This window comes from Bos grunniens, chromosome 28 (assembly GCF_055505025.1).
Source record: "Bos grunniens cultivar Pamir isolate PY7600 chromosome 28, Bosgru_T2T1.0, whole genome shotgun sequence".
Lineage (NCBI taxonomy): Eukaryota > Metazoa > Chordata > Mammalia > Artiodactyla > Bovidae > Bos > Bos grunniens.
In genome coordinates this window covers 13,694,198-13,714,613 of record NC_141192.1, presented here as the reverse complement: position 1 = coordinate 13,714,613, position 20,416 = coordinate 13,694,198, and the positions used below count along the sequence as shown (strand labels likewise).

At 38.2% G+C, this 20,416-nt stretch overlaps 1 protein-coding gene and 1 long non-coding RNA gene across 6 annotated transcripts in view; one reads left to right on the top strand and one right to left on the bottom strand.

Annotated features, from left to right (window-relative positions):
* Positions 1–5,094, top strand: part of LRMDA (leucine rich melanocyte differentiation associated) — a 1,316,517-nt gene extending 1,311,423 nt beyond the window's left edge. For both annotated transcript variants that reach the window (XM_086381846.1, XM_086381847.1), the window contains 2 exons: positions 2,848–2,894; positions 3,590–5,094. In XM_086381846.1, the coding sequence (XP_086237972.1) occupies positions 2,848–2,894; positions 3,590–3,747 (205 nt within the window). In that variant the 3' untranslated portion in view covers positions 3,748–5,094. The remainder of the gene's footprint in view (positions 1–2,847; positions 2,895–3,589) is intronic.
* The window catches only part of LOC147342865 (uncharacterized), a 135,415-nt gene that overhangs the window by 40,747 nt on the left and 74,252 nt on the right, over positions 1–20,416 (bottom strand). The window lies entirely within an intron of this gene.

Below are 20,416 nucleotides of genomic sequence, written 5' to 3'. Positions count from 1 at the left end.
TTGCTACAGATGGCATTATTTCATCCTTACGGCTGAGTAATGTTCCCTTGTATATGTGTAGCACATCTTTGTTATGCATTCATCTATTGATGGACACTTAGGTTGCATCCATATTTTGGCTATTGTAAATACTGCTGCAGTGAACACTGGGGTGCATGTATCTTTTGGAATTATGGTTTTCTCCAGATATATGGCCCAGCAGTAGGATTGCAGGATTATTTACGGTAGTTCCATTTTTAGTTTTTAAGAAACCTCTGTACTGTTCTCCATAGTTGCTGTACCAATTTCTATTCCCACCAACAGTGTAGGAACGCCCCCCTTTCTCCACACTCTCCAGCATTTATTATTTGCAGACTTTTGATGATGGCCATTTAGAGTATTGTAAGGTGGTTGGTACCTGTTTAGTTTTGATTTGCATGTCTCTAATAATTAGCAGTCTTGAGTATTTTTTTCATGTGCCTGTGGGCCTTCTGTATGTCTTCTTGGAGAAATGTCTATTTAGATCTTCTGCCCATTTTTTTACTGGATTTTTTTTTTTATACTGAGCTGTATGAGCTGTTTGTATATTTTGGGAATTAATCCTTTGTTGGTTGCGTCATTTGCAAATATTTTCTTCCATTTCATAGATCGTCATATTATTTCGTTGATGGTTTTCTTTGCTGTGCAAAAGCTTTTAAGTTTCATTAGGTCCCATTTGTTTCTATCAACAAATATTTAGGTTGCTTCCAAGTCTTGGCTATTGTAAATAGTGCTGCAGTGAAACTAGGTACATGTATCGTTTTGAATTATACTTTTCTCCTGCGTCATTTTAGACACCATTCCTCTGACCGTTGTCCCAGCACTATGGGCAGGGAATGGAAGTTCTACACATTCAGTGTCTTTCCTATTTGGCTTGTAATCTCTGTCCTACGATACCAGAGTCAGCCCAGCACTTAAAACACAGTTCTCTCTAAGAGAGACTCTTCAGTTTTCTGTAAATAATACCAGAGGAATTTGTGTGGAATGAGACATTCGTTTTGTAGTTATTCACACAGCACATTTGAAAGAAAGGGAACTGAATTCAGTTGGCTGGTGGTTTATTATGAAAAGAACTGGCTATTTGAACTCAGGAAAGTTTGAATGAAATTAAATAGTCAAACACATGATGTTTTGCCAGCAGTTTTTTCAGCCAAGAAATAGCTTTTGGTGTGGCCCAGTCTTGGAAAGGTTGATACTGTCGCTCTAGGCCAGAGCAACTGACTCTGGTCCCTTGTTATAAAAGTCCGTTAGAAAACACCCAGACTAATGTGGCCTTGGGGGGAAAATTATATTTCAAGTGCAAATTGCAGAGCAGTGTCCATAGCTGATCCAAGAACATCGATTATAATTTTAATATGGAGCCTTTGAGGATCTCACAGTAATCCCAAATTGATTTTTTTTTCTAACATAAGGACAATGGCACATCAAAATCATAAAACTAAAAGTGACTGCAACTATCAAAGTACATTTTAATTCACAAACATAACTTTGAAAATAAGAGATTATTTAGTTCAGTTTTCTAATTTTACGGATGAAGAGACTATGACCTATAGAAATGACCCTCGTGCCTTCCCTGGGGTAGAGATTATAGTCCCATCTCCTCTTTGTAGTGTCTTGCCTGATAGAAATTGACATCATGGAGCTTCATGAATTAGGAAGGACAGATTACTTTTTTTGGTCCTATTTTAATTTTTCTCAAAACTCATAAAATATCATTAGAGTGCTTTTTAATTTTTTCTGAAAAGCAGGAAATCGTAAGATTGATAAATAGTTTAATGTGAACCTGATGGCTTGATTAATTAATCACCAAGCTGAGGAACCACTACAATTCATATGTCAATTCAGACTATTTTCGGGAAATGATTTGAATCAATTGCTAATGAAATTGAGAAATTTAGGAGCCACTTTCTGACTTCCAAATGACAGGGCTCATATTTAACTCAAGAGATGTGACAGTTAATGACAACATAAAAAGTGCCATGAATTATTTTCCAGATCATGGGAAAATTACAGCATCTCCCCATTGAAACAGCTTGCAGCTCATCAGCATGAAAATAAACAGCCTTAATCACATGCTAAGACATCTTCGATGCTGTTTAAAATCTAGGTTCTTTTTGAAATAAACAAAGACCATAATCCTCAGGAATAATTGTAATATTTCATAACCTCTTCCTTAATACAGAGTGATAGATGAACCTAGTCTAACTGATATTACTCCTGAAACCTTACAGAAAAAAAAAAACAGTATGGATCATTGTAATTAATAAATCTAATTACTTTAAATCCTTATACTAGATAAAGGTTAATTTCTCTTCCCTACTTTAATTCATAGGCTGAGGTTTCCAACCCTGTTTATGGCTTGCTTTGTATATCTTTCCATAACTTTTCACTTCTAGGCAGACACCTTAATGAACTTAACATTACATCGAGATATAACAAGACAGTTGTTGTGTGTTAATGAAATATCAATGGCAATGGGAAAATGCACTGATCAATATTTAATCTAATTAAGGTGTATACAAGGCAATATTATGTAATTAACTCAAAAGAGCATAAGTGATACATGCATGTTTAAATTTTTATTAATATATTTGTTAAGAATTTTTACATCATGCTGCTTTATGGGCTTACTTGAGAGATATAAAATTAAAATGTTTGTCAAGATGCTACTGGAGCAAGTATTAAATGTGGCTCTTAATCATCTTAACAGTCTTTAAGGTTCCCGTGCAGTTCTGATAGTCTCACTAAGGATGAAAGATGAATTTTCCAACAAACAAGGGTCCATATATAAAACCTTTCTGGAATGGTCTTTTAATTTTTTTCTTCTAGGTTCTCATGCTGCTTTGCAAAGAGAATATATAACAGGATTTGTACAGGTAAGAAAATTTGAAATATGTTTACTATTTTTAAGAACATTCTTTAAAGAGCTACATGTTGCCAGGGAGAAAATATACGGAACTGTAAATATCATTGAGTTACTCTACATATATCTTTTGGGATTTTAATACCACAGCTTCACAAATTCCTGTAGAATTGCAATTTGGGGGGGGCGGTGAATTTTGGTGGGACGGTGATTATGTATCTCATACAAAGACCAGAATAGACTGTTATGATTTTCTACTTTGCAAATATACAAAGCTGCAATATGGGAAAACACTTAAATGGGATCTTGAAGCAAATCCAGAAACAGGCCATTGTGCATAGACATTAACAGGGATGGTGCTGTGGGATGTACATTTGTGCTGAGTAAGAACAAGTTCAAGGTTACAAAGTCTAAGCTCCTTGTTAGGTCATATTGCTCAGAAAGTTTGTAGTGTCTCATGGTTCTCTAAACCCCGCAGGCAAATCTAGCTCTTGAACCAGAGAACCATCTACTTAAATGTACTCATTTCCTGTGCAGATATTCATAGATGTGGTTAGAGCCTCTTGGATTGCTGTAGCTGCTGGAACACCAAAACTATAGGAGAATTTTTATCCAAATAAATATATAAAGACTGACTGTGGTTGCACAGTGATCTTATTCTAAAAACTTTCATTGCTTCCCTCCATCCTACCATTTTATTGTGGAAAGAATATTGGAGTCACTGGGACAATTTATTGTTCTCATACATTCCTGGTATGTATATCTTGCCTAAATGTTGGGATGGCATTTCTGGTTTTATCTCTGTGAATGAGGGAGTGAGGGATAAGTCATACCTTATGACTCCCCATCTCTCCTGTGAGCAATGATAACAACAGGGTGAGTCATCATATAATATACACACAGCTTATTTTTCTTCCTCTCTCTTGAGAAGGGCTGCAAATGCTGAAGATGACAGTTAAGGAAAATGAAAACTCCATAAAAGGTATGGGATAAAGATGTTCCAAATAGAAGTAAGCTTTTAAATACTTCTGTGCAACTGTGTTGGTAATGAAGCCATTGATAGGTGTGTGGCAAGCTAACAAGAATGGCTTGAAAAGGATTACCTTCACCTCTGGGCTTTTTTCACTGTAGTTAGAATCATCTCGAGTCCACAATTCCTGTTGTGTTACAAATCTTTTACAGCTAGACAGTTTTTAGGCCTAAGCAACTCTTAAGGTGAGCAAGGGAAAGATTCACAATGTCCTTCCTCGTGTAGGCTCATGTCTGAGCCCATCATGGTGAGGCAGGACAACCCATCTTGGAGTTTGTGAGGGAGCGGGAGAACTGACTAACCCAGATAATCAAAAACTCCCCTACCTCATACTGTCCCTAGAAGGAAATGTGCAAATGAAAATTCTGGCATTTGATTATCCTTTTCATATCAAAACTGAAATTTTAAAGGTTTTTGCCTGTAAAGGAACTATTGATCCTTCATCTTAAGGAAAAGGAAACAAACCAGCAAAGAACACAGCTAAACTCTTTAGAAGAGTTTTCTAACAGTCATTTCTGAATTTGATGTAATAAAAGTATTCCAAGTGGCCTATTACCCTCAACTTTTAATTTGCAAAGAAAAATAGTTCTTTAATTCCTCTGTCATTTCTGAGCCTTTCTTTTTTATCAGCTTTGTTGAGAACTTTACATACCAAAACTTAATTGGTATGTAAAATCCTAAAAGATATATGTTGAGAACTTCACATACCAAAAAGAAAAAATATCACGAATTTTCAATGTACAACTTTATGAGTCTGGCAAATATGTAGTCATTTAATAACAGCAGTCAAGATACAGAATAATTCAAGTTTTGTCCTGCTCCTTTGCAGTCAATACCCTTCCATGACAGTTAGAGGCAACCACTGATACTATTTCTGTAATTTTGCCTTTACTAGAATTTTATTCTTATGGAATCATAAGATTGTCTTTTGTGTTAGGCTTCCTTTACTTAGCATAATGCTTTTGAGATTCATCGTGCAGCTGGTTATTTCAATAGTATGCTTTCATACTGGTGAATAGAACTCTTTGAATGGATATGCCATAATGTTTAATTCACCGATTAATACGTTTTTGGTTTAGTTTTTAGCTATGAAGACTAAGACCCATATGAACATCTGAATACAAATCTTTCAACAGCCCTATGTTATAATTTGCCTTGAATAAATAGAAGTGGAAATGCTGGATCAAATGGTAACTGTGCATGCATGCTTAGTCATGTCCAACTCTTTGCGACCCTATGGACTGTAGCCCACCAGGCTCCTCTGTCCATGGGATTCTCCAGGGAAGAATACTGGAGTGGGTTGCATGCCCTCCTCCAGGGGGTCTTTCCAACATAGGGATCGAACCCACGTCTCTTGTGGCTCATGCATTGGTCGACGGATTCTTTACCGCTGAGCAGCCGGGGATACACAGAAGTGGGAATGGTAGATCGAATGGTAAAGGGAAGTGTGAATTCTTAGAGACTGCCAAGATGTTGTTTAAAGTGACTGTATAACTTTGTATTCACACCAGCAATGTATGAGAGATCTATTTCATATCTTTGCCGAGACTAAGGTTGGTGGTCTTTTTATATATACCACATCTTTCTTTTTCCATTCATTTGCCAATGGGCATTTGGCTTGTTTACATGCCTTGGCTATTGTAAGTAGTGCTACTAAGAACATTGAGATGCATGTATCTTTTTGAATTTTCATCTTTTCTCAATGATTACAGGATCATACAGTAACTCTATTTTTATTTTTTAAGGCGCCCCATACTGTTTTCCATGGCAGCCGTACCAATTTACATTCCCACCAATAGTTTAGGAGGTTTCCATTTCCTCCACACCTTCTCCAGCATTTATTATTTGTAGACTTTTTGAGATGACCATTCTGACTGGCACAAGGTGATATGTCATTATAGCTTTGATTTGCATTCCTCTAATACAGTAAGCCCCCCACATAGAAACCGTGGAATTGTGACCTTTCAAAGAGACAAACGTCCATTCACATGCCCAATCACGTAAGTTAGTTCACATGTCTGGCATACACTGCCAGAGGCATGCACCCTGTACGAGTGATTGTGCTCCTGTGAACTTTATAGTACTGTATGCAGTAGTACAGAATCTTTATTTCAAGCCCAGATGTCTGGAAGCAAGCATCAAAGCAGTGGTGATGTAGCTGGTACGACTGTACTTTTCAAGGCACTTTGCTGTAGGATTAAGTGTCTTAGTTTTTATTTATGTATTATTTGTGTGGAAAGTATTATAAACCTACTACATTACAGTTCCTATACAGCCGACCGTGTGTGTTGGCTTCCCAACTTCATTGGACTTAAAAACATGCTCTCAGAATGGAACTTGTTCATATGTAGGGGCTTACTGTAATCAGCAATATTGAACATATTTTTCATGTGCCTATTGGCCTTCTGTATGTCTTCTTTGGAAAAATGTCTATTTAGATCTTCCACCTATGTTTTGATTGGGTCACTTGTCTCTTTGAAATTGGACTGTTTGAGCTGTTTGAATATGCTGGAGTTTAATCCCTTGTTGGTCACATTGTTTGCAAATGTTTTTTCTCATTCTGTATGTTGTCTTTTCATTTTGTTGCTTCCCTTTGCTGTACAAAAGCTTTTAAGTACTATTTATTTTTGCTTTTGTTTCTATTACTGTAGGAGATGGGTTCAAAAAATATTGCTGTGATACACATTGTGGAGTGTTCTGCCTGTGTTTTCCTCTAGGGGTTTTATAGTATCCAGTCTTACATTTAGGTCTTTAATCCACTTTGAGTTTATTTTTGTGTATAGTGTTAGAGAATGTTCTTAAATACAGTATACTAACGCATGTATATGGAATTTAGAAAGATGGTAACGATAACCCTGTGTACGAGACAGCAAAAGAGACACTGATGTATAGAACAGTCTTATGGACTCTGTGGGAGAGGGTGGGAAGATTTGGGAGAATGTCATTGAAACATGTGAAATGTCATGTATGAAACGAGATGCCAGTCCAGGTTCAGTGCACGATGCTGGATGCTTGGGGCTGGTGCGCTGGGAAGGCCCAGGGGGATGGTATGGGGAGGTTGGGAGGGAGGAGGGTTCAGGATGGGGAGCATGTGATTTTTTTTTAAAAAATAAAATTTAAAAAAAAAAAAGAAAAAAAAAAAAAAAGAGAATGTTCTAATTTTATTCTTTTTGTATAGCTGTCCCGTTTTTCCAGCACCACTTTTTGAAGACACTGTCTTTTCTCCATTGTATATCCTAGCCTCCTTTATCATAGACTAAGTGACTTTTTCTGTCCTGTTCCATTGATCTGTTTTTGTGCCAGTACCATACTGTTTTGATCACTGTGCTGCTGCTGCTAAGTCGTTTCAGTCGTGTCCGACTGTGCGACCCCATAGACGGCAGCCCACCAGGCTCCTCTGTCCCTGGGATTCTCCAGGCAAGAACACTGTAGTGGGTTGCCATTGCCTTCTCCATTTGTTCTAAACCTACAGTAATTGAAATCTGTGATGTTAGAGTCAAGATAGAGGGACAATGAAATAGAATAAAGAAATTAGAGATAGATATCTGATTAGTTTACCTTCAACAAAGAAGGAAATATTATTTAATGGAGAATAAATAGCTGTTTCAACAAATGATGCTAAAAAAGTTAATATCAATATTCAGAATTGAAAAATATTCAATGTCATGTCTTACAATATTTTAAACAATAATTAATTGGACTTTATCCAAATTAAAGACTTCTGCTCTTTAAAAGACACTGTTAAGATAATGAGAGAGGCCACAGATAGGTAGAAAATATTTGCAATCACATATCTGATAAAGGACTGGTATCCAGAATATGTAAAAAAAAAAAATAGCAAATACTTCACTATAAGAAATAACCTAATTTTAAATATGGACAGACCATTTTATGGCTAGAAGTCCCAATATAATATGTAATAGAGGTTTTGGAGAAAGGAAGAAAATGAAGGTAAAGCAATATCCCAAGTCATAACTGGTCATTACTAAGAAGTAAATTGAAAGGGATGACAGAGAAGACTAAAGCACCCACAACAAGAGCACCAAAGCTGTATTGACATATCTTGTGTACACCTCAGGGCATTGTTAGTAAAGGGAAATCTACTTGTTTGCACATCTTCGCCTCAGAACATGCTGCAAGAATTCAGGTTACCACAGGTTTCTTGTCAACAATATTGGAAAGAAGACAGTGAAACGCCTGTGAGTCCAGATGGAAATACTTTGATCCTAGGAGTCTGTGACCACAGAGACTAGCAGGGAAGGGTGAGTTTCGTCTCAGGCTGTTTCTGAAAATAGCTACTTTTTGGAGGATAAAGTACATCAGGGAAGAAAGTTAATCCAGAAAGAAACAGGGGGATGTGTGACTATATAGTTGATGGAAGTGAGAACTACTCGTTGGTAGGTCTAAATAAGTATTATGAAAAGAAAAGAATCTCAACAATATGAATTAATATTCTAGGCATTTTCCACATGGACATTGGTGGAGGCAAGGGAAAAAAAGCAGGAAAATGAAAGCATGTAAAACTTTTACATTGGTCTGGAGGAAACAACAGTTACTAATTAACTGACTCCAGACTTTAAATGAAATAAAAACTATAATAATGAGTAATAGAATTACCTCACATAGAGATCGCTCAGTTAATGATGTTGTACCATAATAACTTGAAAAAACGACTCCTTTTTTCCTTGGCATAGTGACTTATCACCTAAAAACACATTAAGTAAATGCCATCTAAGATCTGATGTTTTCTAAGATGTTATATTTTCAAGCAGAAACCTTCACCAATTTACTAGACACACTTTCTAACCAGAGACTATGATATGGAACAAATTTAAACTGCAGGCCATAGCTCAATGAACAACGTTTTTATTTGTGAATATATGCCAAATGAGTTCTTCTTCAGCTCTTTAGTCTGTGCACTTTTTTCAAATGTTTCAATGTGCTTCTGCTTCTAAGTCGCTTCAGTCGTGTCCAACTCTGTGCGACCCCATAGATGGCAGCCCACCAGGCTCCCCAGTCCCTGGGATTCTCCAGGCAAGAACACTGGAGTGGGTTGCCATTTCCTTCTCCAACGCATGAAAGTGAAAAGTGGAAGTGAAGTTGCTCAATCATGTCTGACTCTTTGTGACCCCATGGACTGCAGCCCACCAGGCTCCTCCGTCCATGGGATTTTCCAGGCAAGAGTAGTGGAGTGGGGTGCCACTGCCTTCTCTTTCAATGTGCTTTTAGACCTACTATTATTTTGCCAAGATTGGTGTTTCCTCCTTTTTGATTTTATTTGAGTCCAAAAATATAAACTCCAAAATGTTAAGTAAGAAAGAGGTGCAAAATAGTGAATACACCTTCCAAAGAGTGAGCTCTACCCTTCTCCACCAAACAGCACCTATTCTGAAATTTTCTCTTTGCTCCATGGAGAATGCAATAAATCTGTATTACATCAGGTATTTATTGGCTTTAAAATTATTATCTCACAGTTATTTACTTATTCAATGTACATAGTTATTATTTGTGAGATTATGTGGGGTCTTAATGGTGACTGCAGCCATGAAATTAAAAGACGCTTACTCCTTGGAAGGAAAGTTATGACCAACCTAGATAGCATATTCAAAAGCAGAGACATTACTTTGCCAACAAAGGTCCGTCTAGTCAAGGCTATGGTTTTTCCTGTGGTCATGTATGGGTGTGAGAGTTGGACTGTGAAGAAGGCTGAGCGCCAAAGAATTGATGCTTTTCAACTGTGTGGTATTGGAGAAGACTCTTGAGAGTCCCTTGGACTGCAAAGAGATCCAACCAGTCCATTCTGAAGGAGATCAGCCCTGGGATTTCTTTGGAAGGACTGATGTTGAAGCTGAAACTCCAATACTTTGGCCACCTGATGTGAAGAACTGACTCATTTGAAAAGACCCTGATGCTAGGAAAGATTGAGGGCAGGAGGAGAAGGGGACGACAGAGGATAAGATGGTTGGTTCGCATCACCGACTCAATGGACATGGGTTTGGGTGGACTCTGGGAGTTGGTGATAGACAGGGAGGCCTGGCCTGCTGCAATTCATGGCGTCACAAAGAGTCAGACACGACTGAGCTACTGAACTGAATACTGAAACCTTATCTCACATAGGGAAAGAGATTTTCTTCCCCTTGTAGTCCTTTGTAGGATTAGTATTTCATCTAAACGGGAAAGGAAACATGAACAAGGGACAGTTTCAAGGAAATATATCAGGAACTGGGTACAGAGAAGATGGGAGGAGCTCTATGCCTTGAAAAGGAATAGAAACAGGGGTGAAGGCCACACTCTGAGACCAAGTTCCACCAAAAGACATTCTTACCTTCTCTGCACTCAGCCCCCACACCAACAATCAGTGTAGCAGAGAATTTACAACTGAAAATCTATAAAACATAGAGCCCTCTGAGAAATAGTGTAACAAACCTTAAAGCCAAAAGAGGAAATAAATAATGACAATAGAGGAGCTTGGAATCTCTACCCTTATAGCTACAGCAAACGTTAAAATACAGCCCAACTCATATGTAGATTACCATAAATCCTGCCCTCGAAAGGTGTATTTCCTGCAGTGACTATGGACACATGTCAACTTTGAGTTTTTTATTAAAAGGCATACTATAAAAGTCACAGTTTTGGAAGACTTGGCAATCATAACCACATTCAGATATGTGAGTTAACAGATAATCATGGTTATTTGAAATGCCTTAACATGTTAACAAATAGCATGTAAGATCAAATGGGTAATGTCAGCAGAATTGTAGAAATTTCTAAAGTAAATGTTAGAAATCAAAACACAGTTAAAGAAGGCCTTCGCGAGGCTCATAGACTTACCCACAGTTAAGCAAAGAACTACTAAACTTGAAGATAGATCAATCAAGACAAAATTAAAACACAAACAGAAAGAAAAAAAAAAAAAACCCTGAGAACTCTGTGTGTGTGTGTGTGTGTGTGTGTGTGTGTGTGTATAATTGCAACACCAGAAAGAATGGGGCAGAAGAAATGTTTGAAGTAATAATTGCTGAGATGTTACCAAAATTATTCCCAGACACCAAACCACGATTGCAGAAGTTTGGAACACCAAGCAAGATAAGTGCAAAAAACAACCACATCTAGACTTATTACTGATATGTTTACCTATAGAAAAACCAAAGACAAGAGAAAATGCTGAAAGAGACTAATTAAAGAAGAAAACCTTCCCAATATAGGGAACAAAGCTACGAACACAGCAAACGTCTCATTGGAATCCACGCAAGCAAAAGTAGAATACTGCACAATATTCCAAGTGTTGACAGAAACTAACCAACATAGAATTCAACGTCTAGCAAAAGTATTTTTTAAAAGTAGACGAGAAATAGACTTTCTAAAACAAAACCATAGCAAGTTTGTTGCCAGCAGATCAGTCCAATTAAAAAACTAAAAGAATTTCTTGAGATAGATGAAAATTTTCTGGATCAAAAATTTGGATCTACAGAAGTGTGTCAGAGAAGGAACAAAGGTAAAAATAAATATTTTTATTATTCTTCTTTCATCTAAAAGCAATAAAGTAGTAATGTATTGAGTAACTGTAACTTATGTGTAAGTGAAATATATTACAGAAATTTCACAAGGGATAGTTGGAGGAATTAATACTCTGTTATAAGGTCCCTGCACTATGCATGAAGTTGTATAATGTCATTTGAAAGTTGATTTATATTGTTAACCTATATATTGTGAGCCCTAAGGAAATCACTAAAAGCATGTTAAGAGGAAATAAAAATGATATACCAAGGGGAGACAATTGAGAACAATTGAGAATCATAAATTATCAACTAAAAACCAAAGAAGAAAAACAAGAGGTAAAAAGAAGCAAAGAACAAATGTAATGTTTAAAAAACAGTTACAAAGATGGCAGAATTCAATCCAACTATATCAAAAGCCACTTATAAATGGACTAAACAATTAAAAGCCCAAGATTGTCAGACAAGAGAAAGAAACCTAATTATCTGTCATCTAGAAGAAAGACATTCTAAATATAAAGACTGCAGATAAAGGAAAGCAGTGGTAAGTGATATAAGATGCTTAACATCAAAATTAAGCTGGAGTAACTATATTAATTTCAGATAAAGTAGACTATCAGAGATAAAGAAAGATATTACATAATGACAGAGGGAAGTCAGTCCTCCAAAAGCACACCAAAAATTATAAACCTATTGGTACCTAACAAAAGAGCATCAAAATGCATGAGGCAATAATTAATAGAATAGAAACGAGAATAGATTAGTCTGCTATTATATTTGCAGACTTCAACACAACTCTGTCAGTAATTGATAGATTAGGCAGGCCAAAAATCAGTAAAAACATAAGTGACCTGGACAGCACTATAAATCAATTTGATCAAATTGACATAAATAGAATACTCCATCAAAGAACAGGAGAATACTCATTTTTCTCAAGAACACATGAAATAGTCACCAAAATAGAATGATACACTAGGCCATGACATACATCTTAACATTTTTAAAAGAATAGAAATCATGCGGAGTATGCCTTTAGATTACCGCAGAATTAGACAAGATGTCAGTACCAGAAAGATAGCTGGAAAACGCCCAACTATTTGGATATTAAACAGCATACTTCTAATTAATCACTAGGTCAAATGTTTCCAAGAAATTTTAAAATATGCTAAACTAAACAAAAATATAACATGAAAATGTTCTTTAGCGGTTTATAGTGTTAACTACTTATATTAAAAAAAGAGAAATTTACAGTTGATTTCTGAAACATCCACCTAAGAAAACTACAGTAAGAAGAACAAATTGAACCTAAAGCAAGCAGAGGAAATAAATTATAAACACTAGAGGAGGAATCAATAAAAGTTAAGAGAGGAAAACACAAGAAAATGAATAAATCAAAGTGTTTATTTGAAAAGATTAATAAAAATCGATAAGGCTCTACACAGCCTACACCTGAAAAAGAAAAATGATGCAAATTACAAATATCAAGAATGAGAGAGAGAGCATTACTACTAGTCTCAAGGACAGTAAAAGGATAAAAAGAAGTACTATGAACAACTATACGCCCCCAAATTTGATAAGAGATAAAATGATCTACAAAGGTCTGTCTAGTCAAGGCTATGGTTTTTCCAGTGGTCATGTATGGATGTGAGAGTTAGACTGTGAAGAAAGCTGAGTGCCAAAGAAGTGATGCTCTTGAACTGTGGTGTTGCAGAAGACTCTTGAGAGTCCCTTGGACTGCAAGGAGATCCAACCAGTCCATTCTAAAGGAGATCAGTCCTGGGTGTTCATTGGAAGGAATGATGCTAAAGCTGAAACTCCAGTACTTTGGCCACCTCATGCGAAAAGTTGACTCATTGGAAAAGACTCTGATGCTGGGAGGAATTGGGGGCAGGAGGAGAAGGGGACAACAGAGGATGAGATGGCTGGATGGCATCACCAACTTGATGGACGTGAGTCTGAGTGAACTCCGGGAGTTGGTGATGGACAGGGAGGCCTGGTGTGCTGCGATTCATGGGGTCAAGAAGAGTCGAACATGACTGAGTGACTGAACTGAACTGAAAATGATCTAATTAAATTATAAAAATTTCCATATCTCACTTGAGAAATAGATATTCTGATAGTACAACATAACTATTAAAGAAGCAGAGTTCACTATTTACAAATTTCCAAAAGTGAAATCACCAGGTCCAGGTAGTTTTACTGGTGAATTCTATTGAACTATTAAGGAAAAAATGATACCAATTCTCCACAGTATCTTTTAAAATGTTTTCTTCATGAGGAAACACATCCTAACTAGTTTTATGAGACCATAATTATCCCAAATAGAAACCTGGTAAAGACACTATAGCAAAGGAAACTACAGGCTGATATATCTCAGTTCAGTTCACTTGCTCAGTCGTGTCTGACTTTTTGTAACCCCATGGACTGAAGCATGCCAGGCTTCCCTGTCCATCAACAACTCCCAGAGCCTGCTCAAACACATCTCCATTTAGTTGGTGATGCCATCCAACCATCTCATTCTCTGCCGTCCCCTTCTCCTCCTGCCTTCAATCCTTCCCAGCATCAGGGTCTTTTCAAATGAGTCAGCTCTTCATGTCAGGTGGCCAAAGTATTGGAGTTTCAGCTTCAGCATCAGTCCTTTCAATGAATATTAAGGACTGATTTCATTTAGAATGGACTGCTTGGATCTCCTTACAGTCCAAGGGATTCTCAAGAGTCTTCTCCAACACCACAGTTCAAAAGCATCAGTTCTTTGGTGCTCAGCTTTCTTTATAGTCCAACTCTCACAGCCATACAGGACCACTGGAAAAACCATAGCCTTGACTAGAAGGACCTTTGTTGGCAAAGTAATGTCTCTGCTTTTCATAAACTGTCTAGGTTGGTCATAACTTTTCTTCCAAGGAACAAGCGTCTTTTAATTTCATGGCTGCAGTCACCATCTGCAGTGATTTTGGAGCCCCCCAAAATAAAGTCTGTCACCATTTCCACTATTTCCCCATCTATTTGCCATATAGTGATGGGACTAGATGCCATGATCTTAGTTTTCTGAATGTTGAGCTTTAAGCCAACTTTTTCACTCTCCTCTTTCACTTTCATCAAGAGGCTCATCAAGAGGCTTTCATCAAGAGTTCTTCATTTTCTGCCATAAGGGTGGTGTCATCTGCATATCTGATGTTATTGATATTTCTCCCAGCAATCTTGATTCTAGCTTGTGTTTCATCCAGTCCAGCATTTCACATGATGTACTCTGCATACAAGTTAAATAAGCAGGGTGACAATATACAACCTTGACGTACAATCCTTTCCTGATTTGGAACCAGTCTGTTGTTCCATGTTCAGTTCTAACTGTTGCTTCTTGACCTGAGTACACATTTCTCAGGAGGCAGGTCAGGTGGTCTGGTATTCCCATCTCTTTAAGGATTTTCCACAGTCTGTTGTGATCCACACAGTCAAAGGCTTTGGCATAGTCAACGAAGCAGAAGTAGATGTTTTTCTGGAACTTTCTTGCTTTTTTGATGATCCAACAGATGTTGGCAATTTGATCTCAGGTTCCTCTGCCTTTTTCTAAATCCAGATTGAACATCTGGAAGTTCATGGTTCATGTACTGTTGAAGCCTGGCTTGCAGAATCGTGATCATTACTTTGCTAGCGTTTGAGATGACTGCAATTGTGCGGTAGTTTGAGCATTCTTTGGCATTGCCTTTCTTTGGGATTGGAATGAAAACTGACCTTTTCCAGTCCTGTGGCCACTGCTGAGTTTTCCAAATTTGCTGGCATATTGAGTGCAGCACTTTCACAGCATCATCTTTCAGGATTTGAAAGAGCTCAACTGGAATTCCTTCACCTCCACTAGCTTTGTTCGCAGTGATGGCTCACTTGACTTCGCATTCCTAAGGCTCACTTGACTTCGCATTCCAGGATGTCTGGCTCTAGGTGAGATAACCACACCATCATGGTTATCTGGGTCATGAAGATCTTTTTCGTATAGTTCTGTGTATTTTTGCCACCTCTACTTAATATCTTTTGCTTCTGTTAGGCCCATACCATTTCTGTCCTTTATTGTGCCTATTTTGCATGAAAAATTCCCTTGGTACCTCTAGATTTCTTGAAGAGATTTCTAGTGTTTCCCATTCTATTGTTTTCCTCTATTTCTTTGCACTGATCACTGAGGAAGGCTTTCTTATCTCTCCTTGGTATTCTTTGGAACTCTCCATTCAAATGGGTATATCTTTCCTTTTCTCCTTTGCTTTTCACTTCTCTTCTTTTCTCAGCTATTTATAAGGCCTCCTCAGCAACCATTTTGCCTTTTTGCATTTCTTTTTCTTAAGGATAGTCTTGCTCACTGCCTCTTGTACAATGTCACGAACCTCTGAATATAGTTCTTCAGGTGCTCTATCAGATCTAATCTCTTGAGTCTATTTGTCACTTCCACTGTATAATCATAAGGGATTTGATTTAGGTCATACATGGTCTAGTGGTTTTCCCTACTGCTGCTAAGCTGCTGCTAAGTCACTTCAGTCGTGGCCGATTCTGTGCAACCCCATAGATGGCAGCCCAACAGGCTGTCCTGTCCCTGGGATTCTCCAGGCAAGAACACTGGAGTGGGTGGCCATTTCCTTCTCCAATGCATGAAAGTGAAAAGTGAAAGTGAAGTCGCTCAGTCATGTCTGACTCATAGTGACCCCATGGATTGCAGCCTACCAGGCTCCTCCATCCATGGGATTTGCCAGGCAAGAATATTGGAGTGGGGTGCCATTGCCTTCTCCAGTGGTTTTCCCTACTTTCTTCAACTTAAGTCTAAATTCGGCAATAAGGAGTTCATGATCTGAGCCACAGTCAGCTCCTGGCCTTGCTTTTGCTGACTGAACAGAGCTTCTCCATCTTTGGCTGCAAAGAATATAATCCATCTGATTTTGGTATTGACCATCAGGTGGTGTCCATGTGTAGTGTCTTCTCTTGTGTTGTTAGAAGAGGGTGTTTGCTATGACCAGTGCGTTCTCTCAGCAAAACTCATTAGCCTTGTTAGCCTGCTTTGTTTTGTACTCCAAGGCCAAATTTGACTGTTACTCCAGGTATCTCTTGACTTCCTACTTTTGCGTTCCAGTCCCCTATAATGAAAAGGACATCTTTTTTGGGTGTTAGTCCTAGAAGGTCTTGTAGGTCTTCATAGAACCATTCAACTTCAGCTTCTTCAGCATTAGTGGTTGGAGCATAGACTTGGATTACTGTGATATTGAATGGTTTGCCTTGGAAACGAACAGAGACCTTTCTGCTGTTTTTGAGATTGCAGTACTGCAGTTGGACTCTCTTGTTGACTATGATGGTTACGCCATTTCTTCTAAGGGATTCCTGCCCACAGTAGCAGATATAATGGTCATCTGAGTTAAATTCACCAATTCCAGTCTATTTTAGTTCACTGATTCCTAGAATGTCAATGTTCACTCTTGCCATCTCCTGTTGGACTACTTCCAATTTGCCTTGATTCATGGACCTACCATGCCAGGTTCCTATGCAATATTGCTCTTACAGCATCAGAGTTTACTTCCATCACTAGTCACATCCACAACTGGGTGGTGTTGTTATTGCTTTGGCTCCAGCTCTTCTTTCTGGAGTTATATTTCTCCACTGATCTCCAGTATCATATTGGGCACCTACCAACCTGAGGACTTCATCTTTCAGTGTACTATCTTTTTCCCTTTCAAACTGTTCATGGGGTTCTCAAGGTGAGAATACTATAGTGGCTTGCCATTCCCTACTCCAGTGGACCATGTTTTAATAGAACTCTCCACCATGACCCATCTGTCTTGGGTTGCCTTACACCAGCATGGCTCACAGTTTCATTGTGTCAGACAAGGCTGTGGTCCATGTGATCAGATTGGTTAGTTTTCTGTGATTGTTGTTTTCAGTTTGTCTGCCCTCTGTTGGAGAAGGATAAGAGGCTTATGGAAGCTTCCTGATGGGAGAGACTGACTGAGGGGGAAACCGGGTCTTGTTCTGATGGGCGGGGCCATGCTCCGTAAATTTTTAATCCAATTTTCTGTTGGAGAAGGAAAGGGCAACCCACTCCAGTACTCTTGCCTGGAGAATTCTGTGGCTGGAGGGACCTCATAGGCTATAGTCCATGGGGTCGCAGGGAGTCAGGCAGGATTGAGTGACTTCACTTTCATTTTCTGTTGAAGGGCGGGGCTCATGCCAAACTACAGTGGAGGTAATGAAGATAAGGGCGACCTCCTTCCAAAGGTCTCATGCATGCCCTGCTACACTCAGTGCCCCCAACCCTGCAGCAGGCCACCACCGACCACACCTCTGCCAGAGACTCCTGGACACTCCCGGGCAAGTCTGGGTTGGTCTCTTGTGGGGGTCAGTGTTCCTTTCTCCTGGGTTCTGGTAATCACAGGGTTCTTTGTCCCCTCACAGAGTCTGTTTTCCAGTCCTATGTAAGTTCTGGCAGCTCTATGGTGGGTTAATGGTGACCTCCTCCAAGAGGGCTTATGCCAAACCCAGGTCTGCTGCACCCAGAGCCCCTGCCCCCGCAGCAGTCCACTGCTCACCTGTGCCTCCTCAGGAGACACCCAAACACAGTTCTGCCTCAGTTTCTCTGGGGTCTCTGGGTCCTAGTGCACACAAAGTATGTTTGAGCCCTCTGAGCATCTCTGGCAGCTATGGGGTTTGATTATAAATGTGATTTTGCCCCTCCTACCATCTTATCGGGGCTTCTCCTTTGCCCTTGGATGTGGGATATCTCCTCAAAGTCACTCCAGCACTGCATAGCCACCACTCCATTGCTTCAACCTGAGCCCCATGCAAATATCTCAAATATAGATAAAAGATGTTAATAAAATATGAGTAAATTGACTCCAGTAACATACAAAAAGCTTAATAAAGCACTATTGAGCAGGGTTCATTCTGGGGAGTCAAGGATAATTTGATATCATAGAACCAATGAAATTCACTGTGTTAACAGACTGAATGTGAAAAATTATATTCTCATATCAACAAATATAGACATTTAACAAAATCAGCACCCATTTAGGATTTTTAGAAACTAGGATAAAGGGAATTTCCTTAACCAATGAAGTATATATTAAAGAGCCCCTATGCTGCTGCTGCTAAGTCGCTTCAGTCATGTCCGACTCTGTGTGACCCCAAGAGCCCCTATAGCTAACACTGTAAGATACAGAATACTTTCTTCCTAAGTTTTGGACCAAAAAAATGATGCCCTTTGTTACTACATATGTTGAATGTTATAAAAGAGATCCCAGGTAGTACAATAAGAGAAAAAAAAAGTTACAGAGCTTGTAAAGAAATTAAACTATTCTTATTTACAGATCACATGTCTATGTAGAAACTCATAAAAAACAAACCCTTGAAATTAAGAGTTCACAGGATACAAGGCCAGTATGCAAAAGTCAATTACTTTCCTTTAAATAAGCAAAGAGCCAATTCATTGGAAAAGACCCTAATGCTGGGAATGATTGAGGGCAAGAGAAGGGGTGACAGAGAATGAGATGGTGAGATGGCATCACTGACTTAATGGACATGACTTTGAGAAAACTCAGGGAGATAGTAAAGGACAGAGAAGCCTGGCATACCGCAGTTCTTGGAGTCACAAAGAGTCAGACACGACTTAGTGACTGAACAACAACAACATAAGCAAAGAAACAACAAATTAAAAAAAATTTTTTTAACACCATGTAAATAAAAAAATATGTACAGGATCTATATGTAGAAAACTATAACACACTGATAAGATAAATCACAAAAGATCTAGATAAATGAATAAATATTAGACATTCATACATTAGAAGTTTCATAATTGTCAGTTCTTTCCAGCTTGTTCTATAGAGTTAATACAATCCCAAAGTCCTGGCAGCTTTTTTGGTAATTAACTCTAAAATTTATAGGGAAAATCTTTGGAGAAATGTCTATTTAGATCTTTGGCCCATTTTTTGATTGGGTCATTTATTTTTCTACAGTTGAGCTGTAGGAGTTGCTTGTATATTTTTGAGATTAGTTGTTTGTCAGTTGCTTCATTTGCTATTATTTTCTCCCATTCTGAAGGCTGTCTTTTCACCTTGCTAATAGTTTCCTTTGATGTGCAGAAGCTTTTAAGTTTAATTAGGTCCCATTTGTTTATTTTTGCTTTTATTTCCAATATTTTGGGAGGTGGGTCATAGAGGATCCTGCTGTGATGTATGTCAGAGAGTGTTTTGCCTATGTTCTCCTCTAGGAGTTTTATAGTTTCTGGTCTTACGTTGAGATCTTTAATCCATTTTGAGTTTATTTTTGTATATGGTGTTAGAAAGTGTTCTAGTTTCATTCTTTTACAAGTGGTTGACCAGATTTCCCAGCACCACTTGTTAAAGAGATTGTCTTTAATCCATTGTATATTCTTGCCTCCTTTGTCAAAGATAAGGTGTCCATATGTGCGTGGATTTATCTCTGGGCTTTCTATTTTGTTCCATTGATCTATATTTCTGTCTTTGTGCCAGTACCATACTGTCTTGATAACTGTGGCTTTGTAGTAGAGCCTGAAGTCAGGTAGGTTGATTCCTCCAGTTCCATTCTTCTTTCTCAAGATCGCTTTGGCTATTCGAGGTTTTTTGTATTTCCATACAAATTGTGAAATTATTTGTTCTAGCTCTGTGAAGAATACTGTTGGTAGCTTGATAGGGATTGCATTGAATCTATAAATTGCTTTGGGTAGTATACTCATTTTCACTATATTGATTCTTCCAATCCATGAACATGGTATATTTCTCCATCTATTAGTGTCCTCTTTGATTTCTTTCACCAGTGTTTTATAGTTTTCTATATATAGGTCTTTAGTTTCTTTAGGTAGATATATTCCTAAGTATTTTATTCTTTTCATTGCAATGGTGAATGGAATTGTTTCCTTAATTTCTCTTTCTGTTTTCTCATTATTAGTGTATAGGAATGCAAGGGATTTCTGTGTGTTGATTTTATATCCTGCAACTTTACTACAATCATTGATTAGTTCTAGTAATT